This window comes from Erinaceus europaeus, chromosome 9 (assembly GCF_950295315.1).
Source record: "Erinaceus europaeus chromosome 9, mEriEur2.1, whole genome shotgun sequence".
In the NCBI taxonomy this organism is placed as follows: Eukaryota; Metazoa; Chordata; class Mammalia; order Eulipotyphla; family Erinaceidae; genus Erinaceus; species Erinaceus europaeus.
The window spans coordinates 57,127,877-57,154,021 of NC_080170.1; the positions used below are offsets into that span (position 1 = coordinate 57,127,877).

Here is a 26,145-nt window from a genome sequence, read left to right on the forward strand (position 1 = left end):
GCAATTGACCAGATTTAACACCCATTTATGATAAAGACCCTCTAGAAACTGGAAATAGAAGTATAATTCCTCAACATAATGAAGACCATTTATGACAAACCCACAGATAACATCATTTTCACTGGAGAAAAGCTGACCTAAAATTGGGAACCAGACAAAGATGCCAACTATCTCCACTGTTATTCAGTGTAGTTCTTGAGGTTCTCACCACTGCCTTCAGACAAGATATCAGGGGACTGATTGGAGGAGCACTTGGTTGAGCACACATGTTACAATGTGCAGAAACCCAGGCTCAAGCCCCTGGTCCCCATCTGTAAAACTTCACAAGTGGTGAAGCAGTGCTGCAGCTATCTCTGTCTCCTTCTCTCTCTGTCTCCCCCTTCCTCTCAACTTCTGGCTGTCTCTATCAAATAAATAAAGATTAAAAGATTAAAAAATAAAAAAGAATGTCTCTTCAGCAGATTGTATTGGGAAAATTGGGCAGCCACATTTAGAAAAATGGAACTAGACCTTAGATCATACACCAGTGTCAAATCAAACCGAATTAAAGATCTTGATATTAGACCAGAAACACTAAAATGTATAGGAGAGAATGTCAGTGGAACTCTGCAGGATCTTCACATCAAAGATGTATTGGGGGACTTAAGCCTCTGGGAATAGGAAATGAAACAAAAGCAAATAAATGGGATTTCATGCAACTAAAAAGCTTCTACACATCAGAAGCAAACCCAGTAATATCACCCTTAGGCATTTATCCAGTGGACACTCAAGCACTAATTTGAAGGGACATATGCACATCTATGTACATAGATGCATTATTCACAGTTGCCAAAGTACGGAAGCAACCTAAATGTCCATCAACAGATAATTGGGTAAAGAAGTTATGGGATATATATTCCATGGAATATTACTCTGCAATAAAAAGATGATATTGTATCATTTGGGACAAAATGGATGGAACTGGAGGTGATTATGCTTCGTGAAATATGTAGAGATGAAAGACAACTACTAGATGGTCTTACTCATATGTAGAATCTAGAGATCTGATCAACATGAATTTGTAAATAAACAAATAAAATGGAAGCAAGCAAACTGTAAGACTTGTGAGAACTATGGTGGCTATCTTTGCAAGGTGGGAGGGTGGGGATATAAAACACTGGCGGCGGGTGTGGTGTGGGACTATATATTATAATCTTACAGGTTTACAGCATACAATTAGCAACAAACAAGAGTTAATTTTTCAAAAATAATAATGTATAAATCTATTGCAATGGAATGAACCTAAATGAAGTTTAAAATCAGTGCTCTTGTAATTAGAAAACTAGAAATAATTCTGTAAAAAAAAGATAATGAAATGAGATATAAAAATTGGTGAAATGCTGCAAGAACCATCCTATTTCACTAGGAAAGAAAACATAATAATAATGGATATACTGGATGGTTAAGAAACGAAGATAATGGATATAGCTAGAGAAATATGGAGAATGAACAAAAAGCTGTTAAGTAATTGCTAGATCAATGAGAAAATCCAATGAGACATGACTATATAAGACAACAAATGAAAATGAAGATATGAGCATAACATTAAAGAATTGAAAACATCAAGAACAAAACTCAAAGAATAATAGTTCTTGCAGAACTTGGCACTCTAATATAATATGAGGAAGGTCATGCTTAAAATACTTACACCAATTTGTTCTGTGGACCTAATGTATAGATAGTTAAGAGAGATTTTTAGATGACATGTTTGTCAGGTCACATCACCAAAACATCTAATGTTGGAACTGATACAACCTATTGAAGTCTGGAAGATGACGTTGGAAGCACAGTTCAAGCAGACCTTACTCAGTCTTTCCAAATGCCACCTGCAGCCACTAATGCAGATGCCATTACAACAGATCTCTTTAACTTTTATTCCTTTCCACCCTCTCGGTTACGGAACAGCAGTCTTCTCAGGGCCCCTTTCACCTCTTTGTTCCTCAGGGTGTAAATCAGGGGGTTCAGCAGTGGGGTCACAATGCTATAGAAGAGGGTGAGGAACTTTCCCTGGTCCTGGGAAGAGCTGTTTCCTGGTTGCATGTACATGTAGATGATGTTCCCATAGAAAAGAGAGACCACTGTGAGGTGGGAGCCACAGGTGTTGAAGACCTTTTGTAAGCCTGATCCTGAGCGGACCTGTAACACAGCTCTCACAATGCAGATATAGGAGATCAGGATAAATGTTAGGGGTATTAACACAATGATTACTGCCAGGACAAGGACAAAACCTTCTACTGCAGCTGTATTGATGCATGCTATCCGGATGAGAGCAGGTACTTCACATAGAAAGTGGTTCACTCTGTTGTGCCCACATCGAGGCAAATGCATTGAAACAATGGGCATGATTAAGGAGTTGGCCACCCCTACCACCCAAGTCAACAACAGCAAACCCATGCAGATCCTTGGGTTCATGATCACCATGTAGTGCAGGGGCTTGCAGACTGCAACAAACCTATCATACGCCATGACAGCCAGGAGCACACACTCAACAGTACCAAGTCCCAGGAACATGCAGAGCTGGATGGCACAGCCTGTGTAGCTGATGGTCTTGTCTGGCCCATGCAGATTATAGAGCAGCTGGGGGATGGAGGTGGTGGTGAAGCAGAGGTCCAGGAAGGACAGGTGCGTGAGGAAGAAGTACATGGGAGTGTGGAGGTGAGAGTCCAGCCTGGACACCAGGATGATGGTGGTGTTGCCCACCAGGGTCAGGAGATAGGCCACCAGTATGACCACAAAGAGAATCCTCTCCAATTGGGGGCGATCAGAAAACCCCAAAAGGATGAAATGTCCTTGGGTGCTCTCATTGGTTCCATCCATCCCTACTGCATCTGAGGAGGAAATTGAGACTGATCATGGTAACAGATGATGTAAAGTATCACTTTCTGGGGACCGGGTGGTGGTGCACCTGGTTGAGTGCACATGTGACAATGCGCAAGGACCCAGGTTCAAACCCCCAGTCCCCACCTGCAGGGGGAAAAGCTTTGAGAGTGGTGAAGCAATATTTCAGGTGTCTCTCTGTCTCTTCCTCTCTATCACCCCATTCCCTTTAGATTTCTGGCTGTCTCTATCCAATAAATAAAGATAACAAAATTTATTTTTAAGTATCTCTTTTAGGAGTCAGGCAGTAGTGCAGCAGGTTAAATGCAGGTGGCGCAAAACACAAGGGCCTGCGTAAGGATCCCGGTTCGAGCCCCCGGCTCCCCACCTGCAGGGGAGTCATTCACAAGCGGTGAGGTCTGCAGGTGTCTGTCTTTCCCCCTCTCTATCTTCCCCTCCTCTCTCCATTTCTCTGTCCTATCCAACAACAATAATAACTACAACAATAAAACAAGAGCAACAAAAGGGAATAAATAAATACATATTTTTTTTTTAAAAAAGGATCACTTTCTGTGGATCAGAATTTCTTCTGTGCCTTTTCCATTTACTGACTCATTTATCCCCAATAGTGGTGATGTGGTATTAGACCTCTTATTACCCTTAGTTTACTGAATAGGAAATAGAGGAATGCATGTTTAGCAAATTATCAATTTTTATTTTTATTTTTTTTGGAATTTTTTTTTATTTAATAGAGACAGCCAAAACTTGAGAGGAAGGGGGAGATAAGAGCAACAGAGAGAGATACCTGCAGGACTGCTTCACCACTTGCGAAGTTTTCCCCCTGCAGGTGGGGACTGTGGGCTTGAACCTGGGTCTTTGCACATTGTAATGTGTTCATGCAACCAGGTGTGCCACCATCCAGCCCACATCAGTTTTTATGGAGTACAGAGCTGATTTTGAAAACTGGGTGGTAATCTTAGCATCATTTTCTGTTACTTACAATACTGCCAAACTGTGGTGACATGACAACTAAATATTACTATGGTCTTAATCTTACTAAGATTAATGTTATTTTTGCAAAATATTCAGATGAAATCAACTATGTTTGCTTACACAGATTTAATAGTTTACTCCAGAGGCTCACTTTCTGTGAAATAATTATGTGCACATAATATGAAATGCAAGGACCTGCACTAGGATACCTGTTCGAGCCGTTGGTTACCTACCTGCAGGAAGGTCACTTTTTAAGTGGTGAAGCAGATTTGCAGGTGTTTGTCTTTCTCTCTCCCTCTCTAAGTCTCCCTCCTCTATCAATTTCTCTCCTATCCAATAAAATGGAAAAAAAAAAAAAAAAACGGCCACCAGGAGTGGCAGATCCACAGTGCCTGTGCTGAGTCCCAGTGCTAACTCTGGAGGCAGAAACAAAACCCAAAAACAACAAGAACAAAAAACAACACTGCTTTCATTATAACAGTTGAGTCCCAATCTCCTGAAAATTTTTTGAATGTGGATGTGGAAGTAAAAGTGATATTTTTCTTGGAGGACTTACTTGTGTGATTTTTCATACCCTGCAACTCAAAAAGATGCTGCCTCTTTCCTGCTCTTGTACAGATGATAGAACCTCTTCTGGTAAGTCTGCAGTCTACTGCTAGTCCTTCCTATCTCCATAGGGAAATTAGACTCTAAATTAAGACATAGTGAATTTTCTGATGGTTCTGGGAAGCATTCAAATTTGTCTCCCCTTAAATGCAGTCTTTGGTGGGGGGGATGTAATCTTTGGATGGAATAGAATGCCCTTTCCCTTCTCTGTGTACAGGTCCTTCTCAGGCGCTCTCTGCTTCCAGCAGATTGGTGCAGTGTCAACATCTTCTTGCTCACTGCACCACTCCATTTTACACTTCATGAAAGATACCTTCTGCAGGCTATGTGAATGTCTTTATAGTCACCTGTCTGCACGTGGCATTTTATACTGCAGATCATGTAAACTTGTACCAGTATCCAGCAAGGAGGAAGGGGACTATATCTACTCTTATGAAATAGAGAGGATGAAGAATGAATGTGTAACTAAGACTTGAGGGAAGATTTCCTCTTTATTGATCCAAGGCAGAAAAAAAACCTGAAAGGAAATTGCAGAGATAAAACTAGAGACATATGGCTTCTCTTTATGGTCATAGAGGTGACTCACACAGAGGGAAGAGGAGACGTCAGGTTTGCCAGACCTGAATTTACCTGGAATTGCGGAAACAGCTTGTCTTTGAAGGGGGCTGTTGCTCTGTAATGCTTAATATATTTGTTTAATTGTGTGTTTAGATAGTTGTGTGCTGATAGTGGACCAAGAGGTCAGGTCCCCTTTTGTGATTAAGGATGCCACCCAAATGCTTTGTTCCACTTTAGGAATTATCATCTTCAAACCATAAGTCCAAGAATTGAGGGCAGAAAGTTCTTTGATTAAAAACTTTATTTTATCCAAAGTACTTTCTAGTACTTCTAAGAGAATTATGGAGTTATAAATTCATAACAAGTTAAACTGAAATTCTCATTTTAGCAGTGTAATAAAATTTGCAGAGTAGCTGGCAGGCTCCTATATGCCCCATTGAGAAATGATATGGCCTGTTACCCCATAACTTGAGGACATGTTCTTCAATTCTGTTACTCCCAAATCACACCTAATCTCAGATCTGATTTTCCCAAAATCCTTCTTTTTTTAAATCTTTATTTATTGGATAGAGACAGCCAGAAATCAAGAGGGAATGGGGTGATAGAGAGGGAGAGAGACAGGGAGACACCTGCAGCACTGCTTCACTACCCACAAAGCTTTCCCCCTACAGGTGGGGACCAGGGACTTGAACCTGTGTCCTTACACATTATAATATATGCGCTCAACCAGGTGCGCTACCACCCCCTCAAATCCTTATGACAAACTCTAGTCCCAACCTCCATTTTGTGTTTCGTTTAATTCAAACAGCATTTATCATTTCTAAAAGTGATTTAATAATGGTTGACAAATAATAAGATTACAGGGCTGTGAAAATGAGATCTGAGATGTGCGTGATTCTTACTGAACAGACCAATACAGAAATTTAGATATGTGAATTGAGCTCATAAATACAGAAAAATACTCACCATTTTTAGTTGTAGGCTTCAAATTTCACTCATAGTAAGGAGAGGTTGCAGGTGTAACTGGAGAGTGATACATGTGACCATGAATCTCTTCTGTCCTGCTGAATTTACAGAAGTATTCCTGGTAGGGACATACCCAGATGTGGGAGAAAAATGACAGTACCTCTTTTGACTGACCTAGTCCTCTATCAAAACAGTGGACAGTAATATTTGTTTGGAGTAGTTGTGGCAATTACAGTGCAGTGAGGATCTCTTGAGGATTGTCTGGAAACTGAAGAATGGGCCGCATTGTGGTCTGGAGCTGATGCAACTTCTGAAGCCATAGGGACTATTAACTCAATATGTGCTGTAGGTGTGCATAATCTCAAACTCTGCATCCTCCCAATGGTCCAGACTGAAAATGAGAACCATGAGAATTTATCACTTGGTATAAGATTTATTACCTTATGGAATTAAAATGGAGGCACAGACCATTTCTGTTCATTAACTTAATCATTGGTGAAAGATAATCATCTTCTTGTACCCCTTATCCTCAAGAATTATGATGTGTCTAAGAAGTAATTGAAGCAAAGGACTCCAGGGAAAGCAGGGCAAAGGAAGGGTTGGGGTAGGGGAAGGTTCTGCAGTCTTGGTGCATGATGGTGGAAAGAACCTGAATAGGGGGTGATGAGAGTGTTTTGCAGAGACCTATCACAGAAAGAAGAGAAGCTGTCCCAGTGTGAAACAACTCAACTATAATCTTTTCTCTCTCTCTCTTTATTAATTTTTTATCTTTTGTTTTATTCATCCGAGTATTTATTTATTTCTATTTATAAAAAGGAAACACTGACAAAAACCATAGGATAAAAGGGGTACAACTTCACACAATTCCCACCACCAGAACTCCATATCCCATCCTCTCCCCTGATAGCTTTCCTATTCTTTATCCCTCTGGGAGTATGGACTCAGGGTCATTATGGGGTGCAGAAGGTGAAAGGCCTGGCTTTCGTAATTGCTTTCCCACTGAACATGGACATTGACAGGTCGATCCATACTCTCAGCCTGTCTCTGTCTTTCCCTAGTGGGGCTAGGCTCTGGGGAAATGGGGCTCCAGGACACACTGGTGGGTCATCTGTCCAAGGAAGTCCAGTTGGCATCATGGTAGCATCTGGAACCTGGTGGCTGAAAAGAGAGTTAACATATAAAGCCAAACAAGTTGTTGACTAATCATGAACCTAAAGGCTGGAATGGTTCATATGAAGAATTGGGGGGTCTCCGTTTTGTAGATAGTTAGGTCTATTTTAGTTATATTCCAAAGAGCCCATGACTATACTAGTTTTTTTTTCCCCTGAGCCTGACATCAGATATGCAGGTGGATCTAAGTTATTGTCTGGGTAGATGATGTCATGGCTAGAAAAAGGACCAGAGAGCTGGATCAGGAAGACAGTAGCTCCCAGAGTTTGGATTATGCACACCTACAGCACATATTGAGTTAATGGTCCCTATGGCTTCAGAAGTTGCATCAGCTCCAGACCACAATGCGGCCCACAGAGGGGCCTATTGTGTTGTCCTGATAGAGATGACCAGTAACAAGGTCAGAGAGATTTATTTGAAGTCTAGGCCCATCATGTCTGTTCAGGAATCTCAGGACTCTCTGAATAGGGCCCCAGCTGACGGGGTGGCCTGATAGTGACTAAAGAATCATTGTATGCTAGTCTCTTGCCTTTATTCAGCTTTTGCAGTCCTTACTTTGATAAGGTCAGTTTTGGAGTGAATGAAGGAAGTATAACAGGAAGTAGGTGAGGAGGGTATCTAAGTAGACGCTATTTCATTAGGAACTTTATGGTGTCTTTTTAGGTCTTTCTACTTACTTGCTGCATATACTGACTCACTGCAGACTGTTGTGCACTTTTGATTTTAGGTATATGTTTTGCCCCAATTTATGGATACATGTGAACATATGCCCTATCTCATGAGACCTGGTCTATATCTAGGTTTTGAGACTTTGTTAGGAGGTGAACCACCTGTAATAGAACTAGAGAAACCTATGAAAGGAAAGGTCTCACCCCAGTAATGAAGCTGAAGGGTTGACATTCCGCACCCGACGTCTCTGGACACAGTCTGAAGTGAAGCATGCTGAAGTGGTACTCATTGCATTGACTAGGTAGGGGTCGGCAGATGCAATATAATTTGGTATGAATTGAGAGAAGCATGCAGGAAAGTGAGTCCCACCCTAGAGTTTCCAGAACTGGGGGAAATATAGGCTCTATAGAGGAAGTGGGAGGTTCCTGCTGTCTTAGGGTTTAAGAAGGCTGTAATCAGTTTATCTGGCAATTGGGTTAACTTTCAAAATCCCATTGTTAGGATTTGCTGTATCATACACAGCATCACCATAACTTATGTCTTTGACATTATTTGTATATAGCCTTTTCTTTTAGAGTAATGCTACCGTTTACTTCTTTTCTCCCTGGTCTAAGCTTTCAAGAGAGTCAACATTTCAAAGACTCAGCTTATGGCCTGTGCATTAAAAAGTTTGAGACATTCAATCAATTTTCCCCTCTCATATTAATTAGTTATTTATATGACTTTAAAACTCAGCTCTTAGCCATTTTACCATCATCATTTTGTTTACATATTGAATTTTAATAGGAAAACTGAATTTAACTAATGACATCAATCATAAGTTAATATGATTAATAACATTTTAAGGTCAAAACTACTGCTCTCTATATAGGAACCACATTATGCACATAAAATGACAGGTGTCAGGGGGATACTGGAGGTCAGAGTTACCTTTTCAGTAGGGAGATGGCTTCCCTAGGGTTTAGAGAATGATTATCTGGTCTTACAACTGGTAAATGGTAGGTCAGAATCCTGTCCATTTTAAGATGCATCCAAAGATAAAGAAAACACTTGTTATCCTATATGGACTGGTGTGGGAATAAGGAACACTAAATTCTAAATAATAAATTTCATAATTTTCAAATTGCAGAAAGAATAATTACATGGCTATTAGCATATATAAAATAATGTTTCTGAATATAGCAGTGTAGAATAAAATGAAAGAGTAAAAATGGTATAATGAAGAAGGTAATGAGCAAAAATAAGAAATATAAGTACTGGTGCAGAGACAAAAAGAGAGCAGAGAAGAAAAACAAGTAGCAGAATCTAAGAAGATGGTGAAGGTCTCAGAGCTTCATGATGTCACTTGGGAAGAAATGTGAGAGAAAATGAGAAAATGGAGAGAAGAAAACTCACAAAATAATGAGCAAATCATGGAAGTTGGAGAGGAATTAATGAATATGCATCTAAACTTGGAGATGACATATGGATTATATGTGAGCAAGTGATGATTGCAGCTCGAGACTATGGTCGGAATGACTTGGCATTGTTTTGTCTTCAAGAATTGAGAAGACACTTTCCTGGCAGCCACAGAGTTAAGTGACTAACTGGCATGCAATTTGAAGCTATGGAAAGGTATGATGATGCTGTACAGCTATATGATCGAATTTTACAAGATCCAACTAACACTGCTGCAAGAAAGCATAAGATTGCCATTTGAAAAGCCCAGGGAAAAAAGGTGGAGGCCATCTGGGAACTGAATGAGTATCTGGAGCAATTTGTTGGAGACCAGGAAGCTTGGCATGAACTTGCAGAACTTTACATCAATGAGCATGACTATGCAAAAGCCACCTTTTGTTTAGAGGAACTTATGATGACTAATCTACACAACCATTTATACTGTCAGCAGTATGCTGAAGTTAAATATACTCAAGGTGGACTTGAAAACCTCAAATTTTCAAGAAAGTATTTTCACAGGCATTGAAACTGAACAACAGAAATATGAGAACTTTGGGCTCTATATGTGAGCAAGTCATATCACTTCTAATCCCAAAGCAAGTGCAAAAATGAAAAAGGACAACATGAAATATACTAGCTGGGTAGCTAGTCAAATAAACAGAGCTTATCAGTTTTCAGGTTGAAGTTAGAAGGAAACCAAATACTCTCTGAAGGCAGTTGAAGACATGTTGGAAACACTGCAGATCATCCAGTTTTAAGATTTCAGAAACACTTTGAACATTGTATTACAGAACTGCACATTCGAAGCTACTGCCCTGTGACTTATTTACTAAATGCTCAGTACTATTTATATGATACTTTTCTGTTAAGAAAGCAGTTCTAAAGAATATGTCTCTATAAACCTTTTTTTACTACTGAGAAGAAAGGGGAGGCAGGCCTGTGGAAGGAAGTCTTCAGAAGACTTTTTCTGATTGTACATCATTTTCTTCATATCATAAGTAATGGCTTTTAAATCACAATCTGATATAGAAATCACCCTGTTAAATAAACCATGATGATTTATTAAATTTGAAAAATAAAGTAGCAGTAGACACAGACTTACAAATTTGATGCTGCATAGATTGTATTGTTCTGAAACCATTTATTATCATTTTGGAATCTTAATATATGGGAGATTGAGAATGAAAAGATACTAAAAAGAATGAAAAGCCTTGATAAATAACGTCAAATATTTACTGACACAAGACCACTCTTTTGAAGAAACTTATGAAAATGCATGGAGCCCTCTGCAGAGGGCATGAAGAGAGTGTTCCATGTATAAATTGCTTATGCTCCACAGTCCTCCTGGATCCCAGAGTTCCTGTTTGCCAATTTCCCTGTGGGAGAACTTCCATAATAAGAAGAATCTGGCAAATGGGGGCCTCCATGTTGTATCCTCCACTTTACCTGAGGAACATTCTTGGGAACAGAATTTTTAGGAATGATCATCTCTAATACTGCAATCAGGGCCAGCAGGATCTATGGATGACCAATTTTCGGACTCTGTTTCTGTTATCGGTGGCAAATTGAAAGGAGTCATGTCACAGATGAAAAAATAAGGCCGCAGGTGGCCAGAGAACAGTTGGTTAAATGTGTAGATGTAAGATCCAGTTGACATGTTGTAGAAGGAAATTTCACCTGCTTCATAGTCCAAGAAGATCCCAATGCAGCGAGGCCGTTCTAGGTGGAGGAGAGGCACTGAAGGAGAAGCAAGAACCATGTACTCATTCCCTTTCAGTAGCCATATTGCCCATACCCCATTCTCAGGGGATGGTGTGGTCTCCCCCTTTCTCTGTACTGTATCCTGGCAGACTCCTAACCCCCACTCTGCTCTTCCTTCCACTCTAACTTCCCAGTAGTGCCGCCCAGATGAGAAGCTCTGCAGACCCAGAATGCAGGGCCATGTGTCAAAGCGCTCTGGGTTGTTGGGGACATCTCTCCAGAGTTCTCCATCCTGCACTCTGCGCAGGTCAGTAGTCACCAGGAGGCTCGGATGTGCCGTGGCAGGGTCTAGCTTCACATCCACTGTGGGAATAATGTCAGGGGACCCATCAAAGATCAGACAAGAGTGGCAGGGATTTAGAAAGCCAAAACACTGAGGAATGCTGCTCCTTGTTATTCTCTCTCTAGTAAATCTAGAAGAAAATGAACTAAATATTTCACCTTGCAAGTCACTGAGTATGTTATTCTTTACTTTCAATTGCCTTCCTCACTATCTCTGTTGATTTGTGACTCTACCAGTCAAAGATCACCACTGATGACATGGTAAATAAAGTACATAACCATTTATACTCTTCCATCTACTCCAGGGTGCATGCTGTTCTCAGGAAGACCTTTTGCTTTTAAAATTAGAAACATACCTATCTTGTGATGCATAGTTCATCTCATAAACTCCATGAAAATGTCATTTATATGCAAGCTACATCTTTTCTGGTTTTTATTTTATTCATATTTATTATATAGAGGCTGAGAGAAATTAAGAGGGAAGGGAGATATGGAAGAGAGAGCGACATCTGCAGCTCTGCTTCACCTCTCGTGAAGCTTCCCTGCTGCTTCAAGTGGGGTCTGGGAGCTTGAACCCAGGTTCATTTTAACATGTGCACCCAACCAGGTACACCACATCCCGGTCCCTCTTTTCAGTTTGTCAAAATTTAGTTTGTATTAGTGATTACAAGAACATAGGATAATAGGCTTATAGTCCCACATCACTCCCACCACCACCAAGGTGTTGAGTCATACTTCCCACCTCCAAGGATAACCACTGTAGTTCTTCTAAGGTCTTAGAGATGGGTTGGCCATGTTTTTTTCTTTTTAAAGTTTATCTCTATATATTCCAAATATGAGTGAAACCATCTAGTAGTTGTATTTAATTACAGACATGCTTCACTAAGTATAATCATCTCCAGTGCCATCCATTTGGTCCCAAATGATTAAATAAAATAGTGTTCTTTTTAATTGCTTAGTAGTACTCCATTGAGTATATGTTCCATAACTTTTTTTTTGTTCCATGAATTCTTTATCTAGTTATCTGTCAGTGGGTATTTAGGCTGCTTCCACATTTTGGTTATTGTGAATAATGCAGCCATGAACATGGAGGTGCATATGACCCTTCAAATTAGTATAAAAATCTACCTCCACTCCCCTCTCTCCACTCCCCTCTCTCCTCTTTTTTCCTTACTCTCCTTTCTCCCCCCTCCTTTGCTCTTCAAGCTAGAGCATTGCTTAACTCTGTTTTATATGCTGCCAGGGATTAAATTTGAGACCTCTAGTTCCTCAAGCTGTTGCACTACTAATGGTGCTATTTCTCTGACCCCCAACACTTTTCTTACTTTTGTCACTGGGGCTTCATCTCTGGGCTTCACTATTCTGAACTGACCTCCCACCTTTTTTTTTTTTTTTTTTTTAGATTTAGATTTAGATTTAGATAGATCATAGCATTGAACATAGTATTGAAGATTCCTCCAATTCTGTGGGTAATGGATTTCAACCTGAGTTTCATGTATGGAAGAGTAAGTGCACTATTCAAGTAAGCTACTTTCCCAACCCTAAATCTACCTTCTTTAAAGCTGGCTGTGGTGGACAGAATTCTAAGATGAACACTAAGATCATGGGAATCTAAAATTACTCTTATGATTTATGATGAGGGAAGCTACTGGGGTAGACATAATAAAGTCATACAAGTTCTTTAAAAACACTAAAATTTCTTTGACTGTTGGGGTGATATCAAAAGAGGAAGTCACAAAGATTCTGTTTTGGTTATTGCTGACTTTGAAAATAGAGTTTTTTTACATGTGGAGAAAGAGCCATGACTTGGGGGCTGGGTGGTAACGTACCCAGTTAAGTGGTTAAACACACACAGTATTAAGTGTAAGAACCTGTGCAAGGACCCAGGTAAGAGCCCCCCTCCCCCCAAGTCCACCAGCCTGGTCAACACTATAGATTTGGCTTCATAAACTCAGAGCAGAGAAGCCTGCCAATTCCACAGGGATGTCTGATCTGTAGAATTGTAGTAAGTGGATATGGTTTTCAAATGCATTTCTTCAGTATAAGACTTTTAAACTGAAAGTCTGTATTATAAACTCATCTGCCTACCTGACATTATCATTTGGATATCCAACATTTATCATAAATAATTTTAGTTTGTTTGAAACTACTGCTTTTCTCGCCTGAAGCTTTACCAATCAGTATAAAGGAAGACTTCATTAGGCCTACTCTGGAGATTTCTACTTTGGAATTATTCATTATTTTTCTTCTTTCTGACACTTCGTGTCTAATCCAATAGCAAATAGCACTAAATTCATCTCAAAATGTAGCTAAAGGGGGTTGGGTGGTGGCACACATGGATTAAGTGCATGTTGTATGAAGCACAAGGACCAACACAAGGATCTTGGTTCAAGCCCCTGGCTCCCCACCTGCAGGGGGTGGCCTTACACGTGGTGAAGCAGGTATGCAGATGTCTATCTGTTTTTCTTCCTCTCTATGTCTCTCAGTTTCTCTCTGTCACAGCCAATTAAAAAAAAAAAAAAGGACAAAATGGCCTCCAGGAGCAGTGGGTTTATAGTGCTGGCACCAAGCCCCAGTGATAATTCTGGAGGCAAAATAAATGTATCTAGAGTCTGTTTATTTCTCAGCACCTCTAGTAACACCACAATAATCTCTGACTGAATTGCCAAAAAAGCTCGTAAATACTTTCATTACTCAGTTCTTCTCAATAAGTGTATAAATTGACTCCCACAATCCAGTCCTGTACACTTTTCATTCTTTGCACTCAGAGGTCATCATGCATCCTGTTTACACTGGCCCAGCGCTAATGACTGTCCCTTCACTCACTCTGCAGTAGCCAGTCAGGCCTCCTCACTTCCAGCTCAGACCTAGGTGCTTAGTGTTTCTGCTGTTTCAAATGCTCACCTTCGCATCAGTCATCTATTGAGGCTTCTACTGGATGAGATCTTCCTTCACCAGAAAGTACAAATGAGACCCCATTCATCTTGAACTTTGGTTATTTTTACCTTACTCCCCTCCTCCAAAAAATTATCTTTTTCTAGCATTCTGTATAGCTGAATAATTTTAGATTGTTGACAGACAATAAAATAAATATCTCATTTTTGATACTCTACAATGATTTCATGCTATTTATTTCAGATATGTTTAATTTAGTTTCCCAAGCAATAATTAAAAACTTATTTGTTATTTTTATGAGACGGAGAGAGGCCAGAGCATTGTTCTGATAAACTCCAGGAATTGAACCCTGGGGTTTCAGACTTACAAGTCCTATGAGCTTGTCATTTGAGCTCTCTTGCCAGATCCCCAAACTTATATTAAGAAAATAATTTGTATTTTTATAATTTGAGATATAAGTCACCTGGTAAGGTTGGTGTCTTTCTGAGCATGTGGTCCATGTTAGCACCCCAGCCCCATATAAGAGGTGCTATGACCCTGGAAACTCTGGTTCTATGGTATTTCTCTCCCTCTCTTTTTATCTTTTAATCTGAATGAAAAATCAGTTTATAAGTAGTAAAATCCCAGTTTGAGAGCACATGTTACAATGTGCAAAGATCTGGGTTCAAGCCCCAGGTCCCCACCTGCATGGGGAAAGCTTCATGAATGACAAGGCAGTATTACAAGATCCTTTCTCTCTCTCTCTCTCTCTCTCTCTCTCTCTCTCTCTCTCTCTCTCCCTCCCTCTCTCCCTCTCTTCCCCCTCTATCCCCCCCTCTCTCTTCCTTTCCCTTCACCTCCCACTCTCCTTCCCTCCCCCCTCTCTCTCCCTCCTTCCCTCCATTTCTTCTTGATTTCTGTCTCTATCCAGCAAATAATATATATTTTTAAATTTCCATGTGTATGAAACTTTAGATATGATAAAAGATTATAAACAAGGAAATGGAGATTCTTAGAAATAAATGTTATTCATATCATACTTAAGAAGATATGAGTCATACTTCCAAAGTTGCTGCTATATTATATTGGTTCGGTGACTCCACTACAGAATTAGGACTACTCATCCTTACTCCAATCCTCTTTTTTTTTTTTTCCTGTGCACATGCTCTGTGCCAACTCTCTTAGGGCTTATGTCACTCATATTCCACAATAAAATCTTCAGGAAACTCTCACAACAGGTCAGGTGGCTGTGTTTTGCAGCAGAAGTACTGGAGTCACCATCACCTGCCCTTTTCCATTAAGGGTAACAAGAAGTGTCCCAATGTAAGATGTTGTGAAATGGAAGTCTCTACCACCCAGTGGTAACCTAGTTAGATGGCCTATAAATCTTTGCTGACTGATCTTGGATTTTGTTTTGTTCTGCAGTTTTCCTGGCTAGTAACAAAAGACAGTGATGACAAAACCTTGGTTTCCCAAGCTCTGAGGTGCAACCCACCTTGGAACTTCCTCAGCATTTCCCTCATCCCTGGGATGCGGCACAGGGTCTTCAGCTCCATGGGTGTGTTCTCCAGTTCCAGCTGGGTGACACTCTGGCTTCTGAGGAAAGCACAGAACAGACAGTCCTCAATAAGGTATGTCCTAACCTCCTGGGCCTCGCTTAACCCTTCTCTGATTCAGAGAACAAACATACCGGTTCAAGGCTCCTCTCACACCCTGCAAGTGAAAGAGAAACACAGTTATGAGTCAGACCTCTGAGCTGCTTTTAACAGATTGGGGACAACCATAAGTATCTCCTTAACAATTATTGACAACTACTATTTTGATAAAGTGTGTACTACACTTTGGATAATAGGTAACATTAATATTTCTTAATAGAATCCTCAAATAAGTTATTGGCTTTTCTCATGTATTAAAATAATAGCATCAGTTGACCTCTATAATAATAGAACTGGACTGCATAAAATTTAGATTAATTCAGATTACAACTATTGACTTAACTCTTTAATTGCTTTCTGCAGTCAAATGCTCTACCACTGAACTATACCCCCTTTAATTGCTTTCTGAACTACTAATTTTGATATTATGTTAGCAAAAGGTTACCTTCTATGCCAAATGTAGTTGAAATTAGAGTAAAGATAGGTCCTGAATATTTGTAGAATTTATTTGAGGGTTAGTGAAAGATTCAGACATAAAAAGTTGCTCTCAATGTCCCTGTAAGAGAGTTCTAACTATCTAATTTCTTGAACCAGTAGATGATAGGTGTAGATTCACATGTGCTCATCAAAGTGGATGCCTCTGATAAATCAATTACTTGCTGTCAAAGTAGATTATTAAATTACCTGCATTACATTTATTCCTCTCCCTTTAAAAATAGGCACCTGTCAGATTAATTTTGATAGGGCATAAAGGCAGGGACATAGCTGTGCTTTTCATGGAAATGGAAGTTCTTAATTTTGGCTGTTGGAAGTAAAATGCAATTTTCAAGATAGGGGAAACAAGGGCAATGTAAGTCTAAAGGCAAAAATAAGTATTTGAGAATGTGTTTTACCTAAGATTTTTATTATAAATCATTCAACATTAATTTGTGCTAAAAAAACCCTCAGTTAAAATAAGTTGTTTTTTTTTTTGACATGTAAGACAAATGCTGAATGTTATAAAAGATCCTGAAGTTCTTATGTTTACTTACTGTCTGAATTCCTTTCTGATATTTAGTGTGCTCACAATAATATAATAGTAACTAGTAATAGCAGTGGTAACATCAAGCATGAGACCTCTCAGATGTAAGTGAATGCAGTGTGCCCTGACCATTTATATTGCAGTGGCTTCTGTTATGTTATTAAGTGTCCATCAGTGACAGCTTCCCCATCTCACTTAGGATTTAATGCCTTCACAAAGGATTCACACCAAATATTTTCTTGCACTGTTATTTGTTTCTTGTCCTAGACTCTGAAATATATTACAGTCAGGCTACATGGAGCCCACATAGTCATCCTTAGCATTCCAGGTCAGGCAGGCAATATGGGCTGGGGTTAGTGTGTTCCCCACATTTCAAGCCGAACAATAAAATCAAATCATTAATGATTTGGCTATTGAGACTGAAAAGAGTTAGCAAAGACTTCTGGACTGCTATCTCCAAAATCTAACAGTTTTATTACTCCCATATTGTGGGGTTTATGAAGTATTTTGGGGACATTCGCACCTGGTTAAGCACACATATTACCAAGTGCAAGGACCTGGGTGCAAACCCCCACTCCCCACCCGCAGGGGGGACACTTCACAAGTGGTGAAGCAGGTCTGCAGGTTTCTTGATCTCTCCTTCTCTAACTCCACCTCCTCTCTCATTTCTCTCTGTCCTATCAAATAAAAATAAGAAAATTAAAAAAAAGGCCACCAGGAGCAGCAGGTTTTTAGTGCCTGCACTGAGCCCCAGCGATAACCCTGGAGGCAAAAAAAGGGCATTTTTGCAACATAGTGCATATACAATAGATGTATTTATTTATTTACCTATTTTTTTATCAAAACATTGTTCAGCTCTGGCTTTTGATGGTGCTGGTGACTGAACCTGGGACTTTGGTTCCTCAGGCATGAAAGTCCTTTTGCATGACCATTATGCTATCTCTCTGCAGCCCCACAGACTGTACTTTGTTTGTTTTCTGTTAGTTTTAGTTTTCTAAGAAATACAGCCTTTGATTTTAACATGAGCTATCTGGTATGGTTCTCTGGGATCCCTTATGATTCTGACATTAGGATTGGGAATTAAGATGCTTCCCACATAAATTTCACCCTACTAGGGGAAGAGAGAGGCAGACTGGGAGTATGGATCGACCAGTCAACGCCCATGTTCAGAGGGGAAGCAGTTATAGAAGCCAAACCTTCCACTTTCTGCATCCCACAATGACCTTGGGTCCGTACTCCCAGAGGGTTAAAGAATAGGAAAGCTATCAGGGGAGGGGACAGGATACGGAGTCCTGATGGTGGGAATTGTGTGGAGTTATACCCCCCTTACCCTATGTTTTTGTTAATGTCTCCTTTTTAAAATAATAAAAAAAAATTTAGAGTGTTCTTCTGAAGAGCAGAAGAGCATGTGGTTTGTCTTTGAAAACTTCCCTGGTCTCACAGCTGACTTCTCCTAGATCCTCACTATCACCTCCAGCAGTAGGCTTAGTACTGTCTCTGTCCTTAGTCCTCACTTCCAGAGCAGGCTCAATGCTTTCTCACCCCTCACCTCCAGCAAGCCCAGGGCAGGTTGCTGGCTGAGCTCCTCCATCTCCTCTGCCAACTCCCGCAGCATGCGGCCCCGCTGCCCTAGACGGCTTTTATAGTCCCGCAGCTTTGTCATCATAGTGCGCTCCTCCTCCTCCAAATGCCTGAGCTGCAGGTGCTCCTCCTGCACCAGGAAGCCTCGATACTTCTCAAACTCCAGTCTAAAGCGCTGTCTCAGCATCTCCACCTTCTCCTGGGAACAGACAACAGTCAGTGGCTGAGAGGGGATTATAGTGGGGGGTGCAAGTGTGGAGGAAGGAAAGGGCAGGCTGCCACAGCAATCCATCTCTCTCCTGATTTCAGCAATAGCTACAGGTAGAGAAGAGAGAAGGGAGAAGGGGTGTGGCAGGCGATGAGGCACCCAGTTAAGTGCACATAGTACAAAGCACAAGGATCTGGGTCTCTCCTCTCCTCTCCTCTCCTCTCCTCTCCTCTCCTCTCCTCTCCTCTCCTCTCCTCTCCTCTCCCCTCCATTCCCTTCCCCTCCCCTCCCCTCCTCTCCCCTCCCCTACCTTCTCCTCCCCTCCTCTCCCTTCCCCTCCCCTCCTCTCCCTTCCCCTCCACTCCCTTCCCCTCCCCTCCTCTCCCTTCCCCTCCCCTCCTCTCCCCTCCTCTCCTTTCCTGTCCCCTCCCCTCCTCTCCTTTCCCCTCCCCTCCTCTCCTTTCCCCTCCCCTCCTCTCCTTTCCCCTCCCCTCCCCTCCCCTCCTCTCCTTTCCCCTCCTCTCCCCTCCTCTCCTTTCCTGTCCCCTCCCCTCCTCTCCTTTCCCCTCCCCTCCCCTCCTCTCCTTTCCCCTCCCCTCCCCTCCTCTCCTTTCCACTCCCCTCCCCTCCTCTCCCTTCCCCTCCCCTCCTCTCCCCTCCTCTCCCCTCCTCTCCTTTCCCGTCCCCTCCCCTCCTCTCCTTTCCACTCCCCTCCCCTCCCCTCCTCTCCTCTCCTTTCCCATCCTCTCCCCTCCCCTCCCCTCCCCTCCCCTCCCCTCCTCTCCTCTCCTCTCCTCTCCTCTCCTCTCCTCTCCTCTCTCTCTCTTCCAGGGTTATCACTGGGGGGGGGGGATCAGAATCTGCATTAAGCATCCACTGCTCCTGTTCCATTTTATTTATTTGTTAATTTATTTTGGATAGATAAAAGAGAAACTGAGAGGGACATGGGAGTTAGGGAGAAAGACACCTGCAGACCTGCTTCACCATTTGTGAAGCAACCCCCCTACAGGTGAGGAGCTAGGGACTCCAACCAGGATTCTTGCAAGGGTCCTTGCACTTTGTACTATGTGCACATAACCCAGCCTTCCCCACTCCCTTTCTATCTTCCCTCCCCTCTCAATTTCTCTCTGTCATAGCCAATAAAATAGGGAGGAAAAGGCCACCAGGAGCAGTGGATTTATAGTGCCAGCGATAATCCTGGAGAGGAAAAAAAAATGAGAGAGTGAGAGAGAAGGGAGAATGGTTCTTCCTAGAAGTCTGAGTTCATTTTATTAAAACAGTGCTTGCTGCATCTGACTCACATGGATCCACCCTAGATCATAAAGATGCTCACATTTCCCCAACTCAGAGTAGGAACACTAGTGTCACACAAATGTCACTATCTAGAATTGTCAGTGGAGGGTTCAAAAAATGCTAGAGCCCAGAATCTGAGTGAGGAGTTTCTCATCTCATAAATCTTTAGTATTCTATAAAAGGGTCAGACTTTAGATAGTAAAAAATAGTCCTTATGGGAATATCTGAACACAGAGTACAAGAACAATTTGTGAAAAGAAGACTAAAAAGTTAGAAAAATAGGTAGGATGGTCACAGAAGCAGGGTCATTTGGAAGACAATAAGCAGAAATAATCTATTAAGTAAGTTCTACATACACTATAATACATGGTACATAAGTATACACAACTATATTTGTAGCTTCTATAATTAGTTTCTCAACCATGATCCTATTTCCATTAGTCAGATTAGTCTCTGTTGTGAATTTAATGGGGTCTGACCTCAGCATTGCAGGGTGCTGAGCAGGACTCCTGACCTCTACCCTTGAGATGCCAGTAGCACATCTAGCCTCCCCCTACAGAATATCTCTTGGGAGGCAAACTCACCCCAGGTGTGTGTGTGTGTGTGTGTGTGTGTGTGTGTGTGTGTGTGTGTGTGTGTAAATGAGTAAAAGAAAGAAAAAGCAGATGAGATGTAGAAAAGAGAGATCACGTACTAGAATGAAAAGACCTAAAAGTTTATATTATCCTTTATATGAGATGGTCACTACTAGCCATATTTCATATATATATATATATATATATATATATATATATACATATATATAGAATAAATATGAAATATGTATGATATATATATGATATGGCTAGCTCTCTATAAATATATACACATACATAGTGTGTGTGATTTTTTTATTGCATTGATCCAACACATAGGGTTTTTTTGTTTGTTTGTTTGTTTTGTTTTTTGTTTTTGTCTCTAGGGTTATTAGTTGGGCTCGGTTCCTGCACTATGAATCCGCTTCTGGCAGCCATCTTTTTCCCGTTGTTGTTGCTGCTGTTACTGTTGGATAGAACAGAGAGAAATTGAGAGAGGAGGGTAAGACAGAGAGGGGGAGAGAAAGATAGATACCTGCAGACCTGCTTCACCACTTGTGAAGCAACCCTCCTGGAAGTAGGGAGCCAGGGGCTAGACCGGGATCCTTGCTCCAGTCTCTGCTCTTCGCACTATGTGTTCTTAACTAGTGAGATACCCGGCCTCTGGGTTGTTTTTTTTTTTCCCCCAATAATGATAAGACCTCTTCCTTGGTGTTAGGAATATAGAGGGAGGGAATTATACAAAGATCAAATCAGTAAAGCTACTTACTTATAACTGGCATGGGGATAGTGTTAACAGAGATATGAAGTGCACAGAAGCACCAGTGTATCCACAGATGGAACAAGAATACTGTACTAAGAACAACGATGCAGAAGGTTACCCTCAGGTGGCTTCTAAAACCCACAATTCTCTTACTTTCCAGATGACAGTTTTCTTCCCCACATTGGACTCCTGAGTCAAGGTCTCCTTTATCTCTTTCTTCACGAGTTCCAGTGCCATCTGGAGCTTTACCTGTTTGGGGAGAGGTGTTGAAATGGTTTCAGGTGTCCTCATTCAGTACCTAACATCCATCAGGAGTGTTAGGAAATTCAAAGGTAAGCAAAGCAGATTTTAGATGACTTGCAAAAATGTACAACCTCATTAATAAATTAGACACACACACACACACACACACAGAGAGACACTGTTAATTCCAGATCCAGTAAAATGTTTATCTAAATGTATTTCATTATTTAAAAACAGTAGAACTTGGGGCTAGGTGGTGGTGCATCTGGTTGAGCACACATGTTGCTATGCACAAAGACCCAAGTTCAAGCCCCCGGTCTCCACATGCATGAGGAAAGCTTTGCAAGTGGTGAAGGTGCTGCAGATGTGCTACAGAAGTGCTACAGTGTCTCTCTGTCTCTCTCCCTATCTGTCTCCACCTTCCTTTTGATTTCTGGCTGTCTCTATTCAAATAAGTAAAGATAATAAAATTTTCAAAAAGAATTAAAGTATTTAAAATTTAAAAAATAGTAAAACTGTAACAAAACAAAATGTGAATTATAGAGAAGACAGAAAAGCAATCATTTTAACAAGACTGAATTAAAATAAGAAACCAGAATATTTAATGTGATAAATTATACTTTCTCACAATTATAAATTCAATTAAATAAGCATGTTTTATGTTCTGTGTTAGCCATTTTGAAAAAAATGCTTGCAATAGCTATGCAAAAACTCAGCAGAGGAGCTAGCTGGTGGAAAACCTGGTTGAACACACACATTACTGTGCACCCAAGCTAAAGTCCTTGGTTCTCTTCTGCAGGGGGAAGCTTCATGAGTGGTTAAACAGTGCTGCAGGTGTCTCTCTGACACTCTACCTCTCTATACCCCTCTATTCTCTCAGCTTCTCTCTGTCCTATAAAATAAAATAAATAAAATAAACTAGGCAGAAATTAATGAACATGTTCAGTGGATGATATCCACTAGAACTTGGTAAGAAAGTGATGTCATTAGTATAGATGTACATCTATACATGTATGGATATTTCAACTTTTAAAAATATTTACTATTTTAGCTAAGTAATTTAATTTTTAATTTGCAATGTTTATATATAATTTTAATAAAAATTATCTTATGCTTATTTAACCAGAAGAAACTTTGTAATTCTTATTAAATAAAATCATTTATTATATAAAAATACAGAATATTATAAATCTTATAGGAAGCAAGAAAAAATGGAGACCACGTCTTCGTTCAACCCTAGCTCCCTGCTAGATGTAAATGTATGCATTTTTTTTTTTAAACTAGAGCATTGTTCAGCTCTGGTTTATGGTGGTGCGGGAGATTGAACCTGGGACTTTGGAGCCTCAGGCATGAGAGTCTGTTTGCAAAACCATTATGCTATCTGCCCTCCACAAATGCATGCATTTTATTTATGGGAAAATACACAATGATATATAAATTTTTTAAATATCTATTTCCCTTTTGTTGTCCTTGTTGTTTTATTATTGTAGTTATTATTGTTGTTCTTGATGTCATTGTTGTTGTATAGGACAGAGAAATGGAGAGATAAGGGGAAGACAGAGATGGAGAAAGACAGACACCTGCAGACCTGCTTCACCGCTTGTGAAGCAACTCTCCTGCAGGTGGGAAGCTGGGGGCTCGAACTAGGATCCTTCTGCATGTCCTTGTGCTGGCGCCCGTGTGCACTTAACCCGCTGCGCTACTGCTCGACCGCCTGACTCCCTATATATATATATATCTAAGGTAATGTATGTGCTTAACTGGGTGCACCACCACCAGGGATCTCAGTACATTTTTAAATTCTACCCAAATTCATTAAATAAATTTTAAAATTAAAATAGAAAAAAACTTTTTGAAGTTATTAAACAATTTCTACTCACCGATGATTTTAAAAAGAATATTATAATAGACACACACAGAGAATATTATGATGTAGTACAACTAAAACAACAGTGGAACTTGTAGAGACATTCAATGAGATGAATGAAAGGGTATTTTTTTCTTCTTCTTCTTCTTCTTTTTTTTTTTTTTTAGATTTATTTTTCTGTGAGAGAATGAAAGAGAGTAAAGACCAGAGCAATGCTCAGCTCTAACTTGTTGCTGGGGATAGAAAGGGGAATTTCAGAAATTTGTATATTGACACTTAGAGATGTAGTGAAACTCCCTCAGACAGAAGAAACTGAGCAAAACAGGGTGTGTGACTTGTTTGGGGACAGCAGTGATTAGGCTAGTTTTGCTGAATCTCACCAAAGTTGGCTAAAAGATGTAAATAGACGTTAGAGCCTAGCATGACTTGACGGGGAATTATGGGGTTCAGAAAGTACTTTGCTGGAATCTAGTTAGAGGACTTCTGAAACTATGTTTCAGGTTCTTTTTTTAAAATTTTCAAAATTTTATTAGCAATTGAATATTGATTTACAAAATTACATGTCAACATGGCTACAGTTCCACACTGTTCCCACCACCAGAGTTCTGAATCCCAAGTTCCTCCATTTCAGACCACTGCGGTTCTCCCAAGGTTGCAGACATGGGTTAACTGTCATCTCTACAACTATCTGTCTACATTTGTACACAATTGCCCCCTTTTTCTTCCTATAGAACCTCTTTAGAGCTATTGCATCAGTCATACTCTATAATGGTAACTCCTGAATAACAGAAGGCAAAACAATACTTGAAAAGCCCAACTAGGAAGTTGTAAGCATCTAAATGCTGTAGATGAAAACCAACCCAAGAGAGGTTTTTCAGGTAGGTCCAGAAGGAAGGTGGGCTGGGCATGGGGGGTGGGGATGACTTAACCCTTTATTAAAATTTAAGTTAAAATAATACTAAGCAGTTACTACTTTCAGTTAATTAAACATGCCAGTAATTGGAAGGTGACTTTGTCCTTTGTTGTATTCGTAGCTTCTATAAGTCACCTACCTGCTGAGAATGCAAATGTTCAGAACTTCAAAATAGCGTCAGAAGAAAGGATTCTATTCAGTTTCACTGATGCTACTTTGCGCAGGGGGGGATACCCCTATATGCAATATATATCACCTCCTCATTGAGGAGCCTCACATTAATTAATAGCCCTTTCAGACCTGTGGAACAGTGAATAGCCTGAGTACTAAACTCCCAGAACCCAGGGTCTTCTGCACCCTTGATGGGGGGTGGGTTGGGTTTTAAATCTGGTGCCACCTAGCATCTGTGGTGCCCATGAACAAGTGCCTAAACCCAGAGGCTGTTTGCATTAATACTCAGTACTGTAGAAACAGATATTATGCAAAAGCAAGCCTTTGGACCAAAAGTGTTTGCAAAGGATATGTCACTTGTAACAGAGCTGATGAGGTGTAGCTAGGGGTCCAGACCACCAGTCCAGCCCGCATGAGAAGCAGGGAAGTCCTCCCTTTTTTGAGATGGTCCCTAAAATAATGAGTGTCTTTGGGCTCCTGGATTAGAGCCCCCATTAAAAGTAAGGAGAACCCCAACTGACTGTGAGTGGTGTGCATAGTTCCTTCAGGTGGGCTCCACTGAGACTCGCCTCCAAGTCCCCAGCAGGGGTCAGCAGAGGGCCAGGCCCCGACTACCCACTGCTTGTGCCCGCGGGCACCTGGCTCACCTGATGGCTCTGGGCGGCCTCCTGCAGTGGCAGCGTGCGGTGCGCCAGGTGCTCTGGGCCCGTGTCGCAGACCCAGCAGAGCACCTCCTGGTCGTCCTCGCAGAAGCGGGTGAGCTCCTCGCCGTGGCTTGCACAGCAGCGCGTCCTCGCATGCTCGGTGCCCAGCCCAGGCCCCAGCCCCAGCTGCCGCACGCTCTCCACCAGGCCCGCCAGCTGCCGGTTGGGCCGGAAGCTGCTGCGATCAAAGGGGCCTCTACACTGGGGGCAGGAGTAGATGGCGCCCAGCGCGCAGTCGGACCTGTCGCAGAACTCGGAGATGCAGCGGAGGCAGAAGCTGTGGCCGCAGTCCACGCTGACGGGGTCCTGCAGAAAGTCCAGGCACACGGGGCAGCGCGCCTCCTCGTGCAGCCGCTCCCAGGGAGCCCGCCTGGCCATGCAGCCGCCTGGTGGGGCCGATAGCAGCAGTGCCCCACTGTCTGCTCTGTGGTCTGGCCCTCCTACGCTGCAGGGAGGAACCTTGTGGGGAGAAGCCCTGGGCCAACCAATCTTGTCATCAGCTGGCTGTGGTTCAATAGTCCAAAAAGAGCCACTCCTGGCGAGGGTGACAACTCCAATGCGTCAGAGTGCAAGAAAACAACTTTTAACCACCCTCAAACCACACCCCCCCACACCACCAAATAAATGTGCATTTCTGACTGTATCCGCCTTGACTTCTCCCCAGTCCTGTCATGGGGTAAAATTTGTTAACCATATTTTCTTTTTTCTGTTTTTAAATATTTTATTTTATTTTAGTGGAAGATATAGAAAGACCAGAGCACTACTCACTCCTGGTTTATGGTGTGTGTGTGTGTGTGTGTGTGTGTGTGTGTGTGTGTGTGTGTGTTGGTGGTGGTAGTGGTAGTGGTGGTGGTGGTGGTGGTTGTGGTGGTGGTGGTTGGGGGTGGGGGAGGTTGAACCTGATACTTTGGAGCTTCAGGCATGAAAGCCTTTTGCATACCATTACACTGTTTCCTCACCTTGTAACTTTTCCAAAGTT

General features: G+C 41.4%; 2 protein-coding genes and 1 pseudogene across 4 annotated transcripts; 1 reads left to right on the forward strand and 2 right to left on the reverse strand.

The window, feature by feature from the left end:
* Window positions 1-1,901: 1,901 nt before the first annotated feature.
* On the reverse strand, window positions 1,902-2,856 carry LOC103123120 (olfactory receptor 2W3-like). The gene has a single exon (XM_007533750.2). It carries the CDS (start codon window positions 2,854-2,856, stop codon window positions 1,912-1,914), a length of 945 nt encoding a protein of 314 aa, XP_007533812.1. The 3' UTR covers window positions 1,902-1,911.
* Window positions 2,857-9,131: 6,275 nt separating this feature from the next.
* On the forward strand, window positions 9,132-10,028 carry LOC103123121 (ER membrane protein complex subunit 2-like; annotated as a pseudogene).
* A 325-nt stretch (window positions 10,029-10,353) lies between these two features.
* Window positions 10,354-25,759, reverse strand: TRIM58 (tripartite motif containing 58). 3 transcript variants are annotated; one of them, XM_060198019.1, is made up of 6 exons: window positions 25,110-25,758; window positions 21,422-21,517; window positions 18,398-18,628; window positions 15,863-15,885; window positions 15,668-15,768; window positions 10,354-10,992 (listed from the first exon to the last, which is right to left on the reverse strand). In XM_060198019.1, exons 1-6 carry the CDS (start codon window positions 25,542-25,544, stop codon window positions 10,730-10,732), a joined length of 1,149 nt encoding a protein of 382 aa, XP_060054002.1. In that variant the 5' UTR covers window positions 25,545-25,758; the 3' UTR covers window positions 10,354-10,729. The 3 variants fall into 3 exon arrangements, with proteins under 3 accessions (XP_060054002.1, XP_007533822.2, XP_060054001.1); XM_007533760.3 differs by having other exon boundaries at window positions 10,354-11,319; XM_060198018.1 differs by lacking the exon at window positions 18,398-18,628 and having other exon boundaries at window positions 10,354-11,319; window positions 25,110-25,759.
* Window positions 25,760-26,145: the final 386 nt, after the last annotated feature.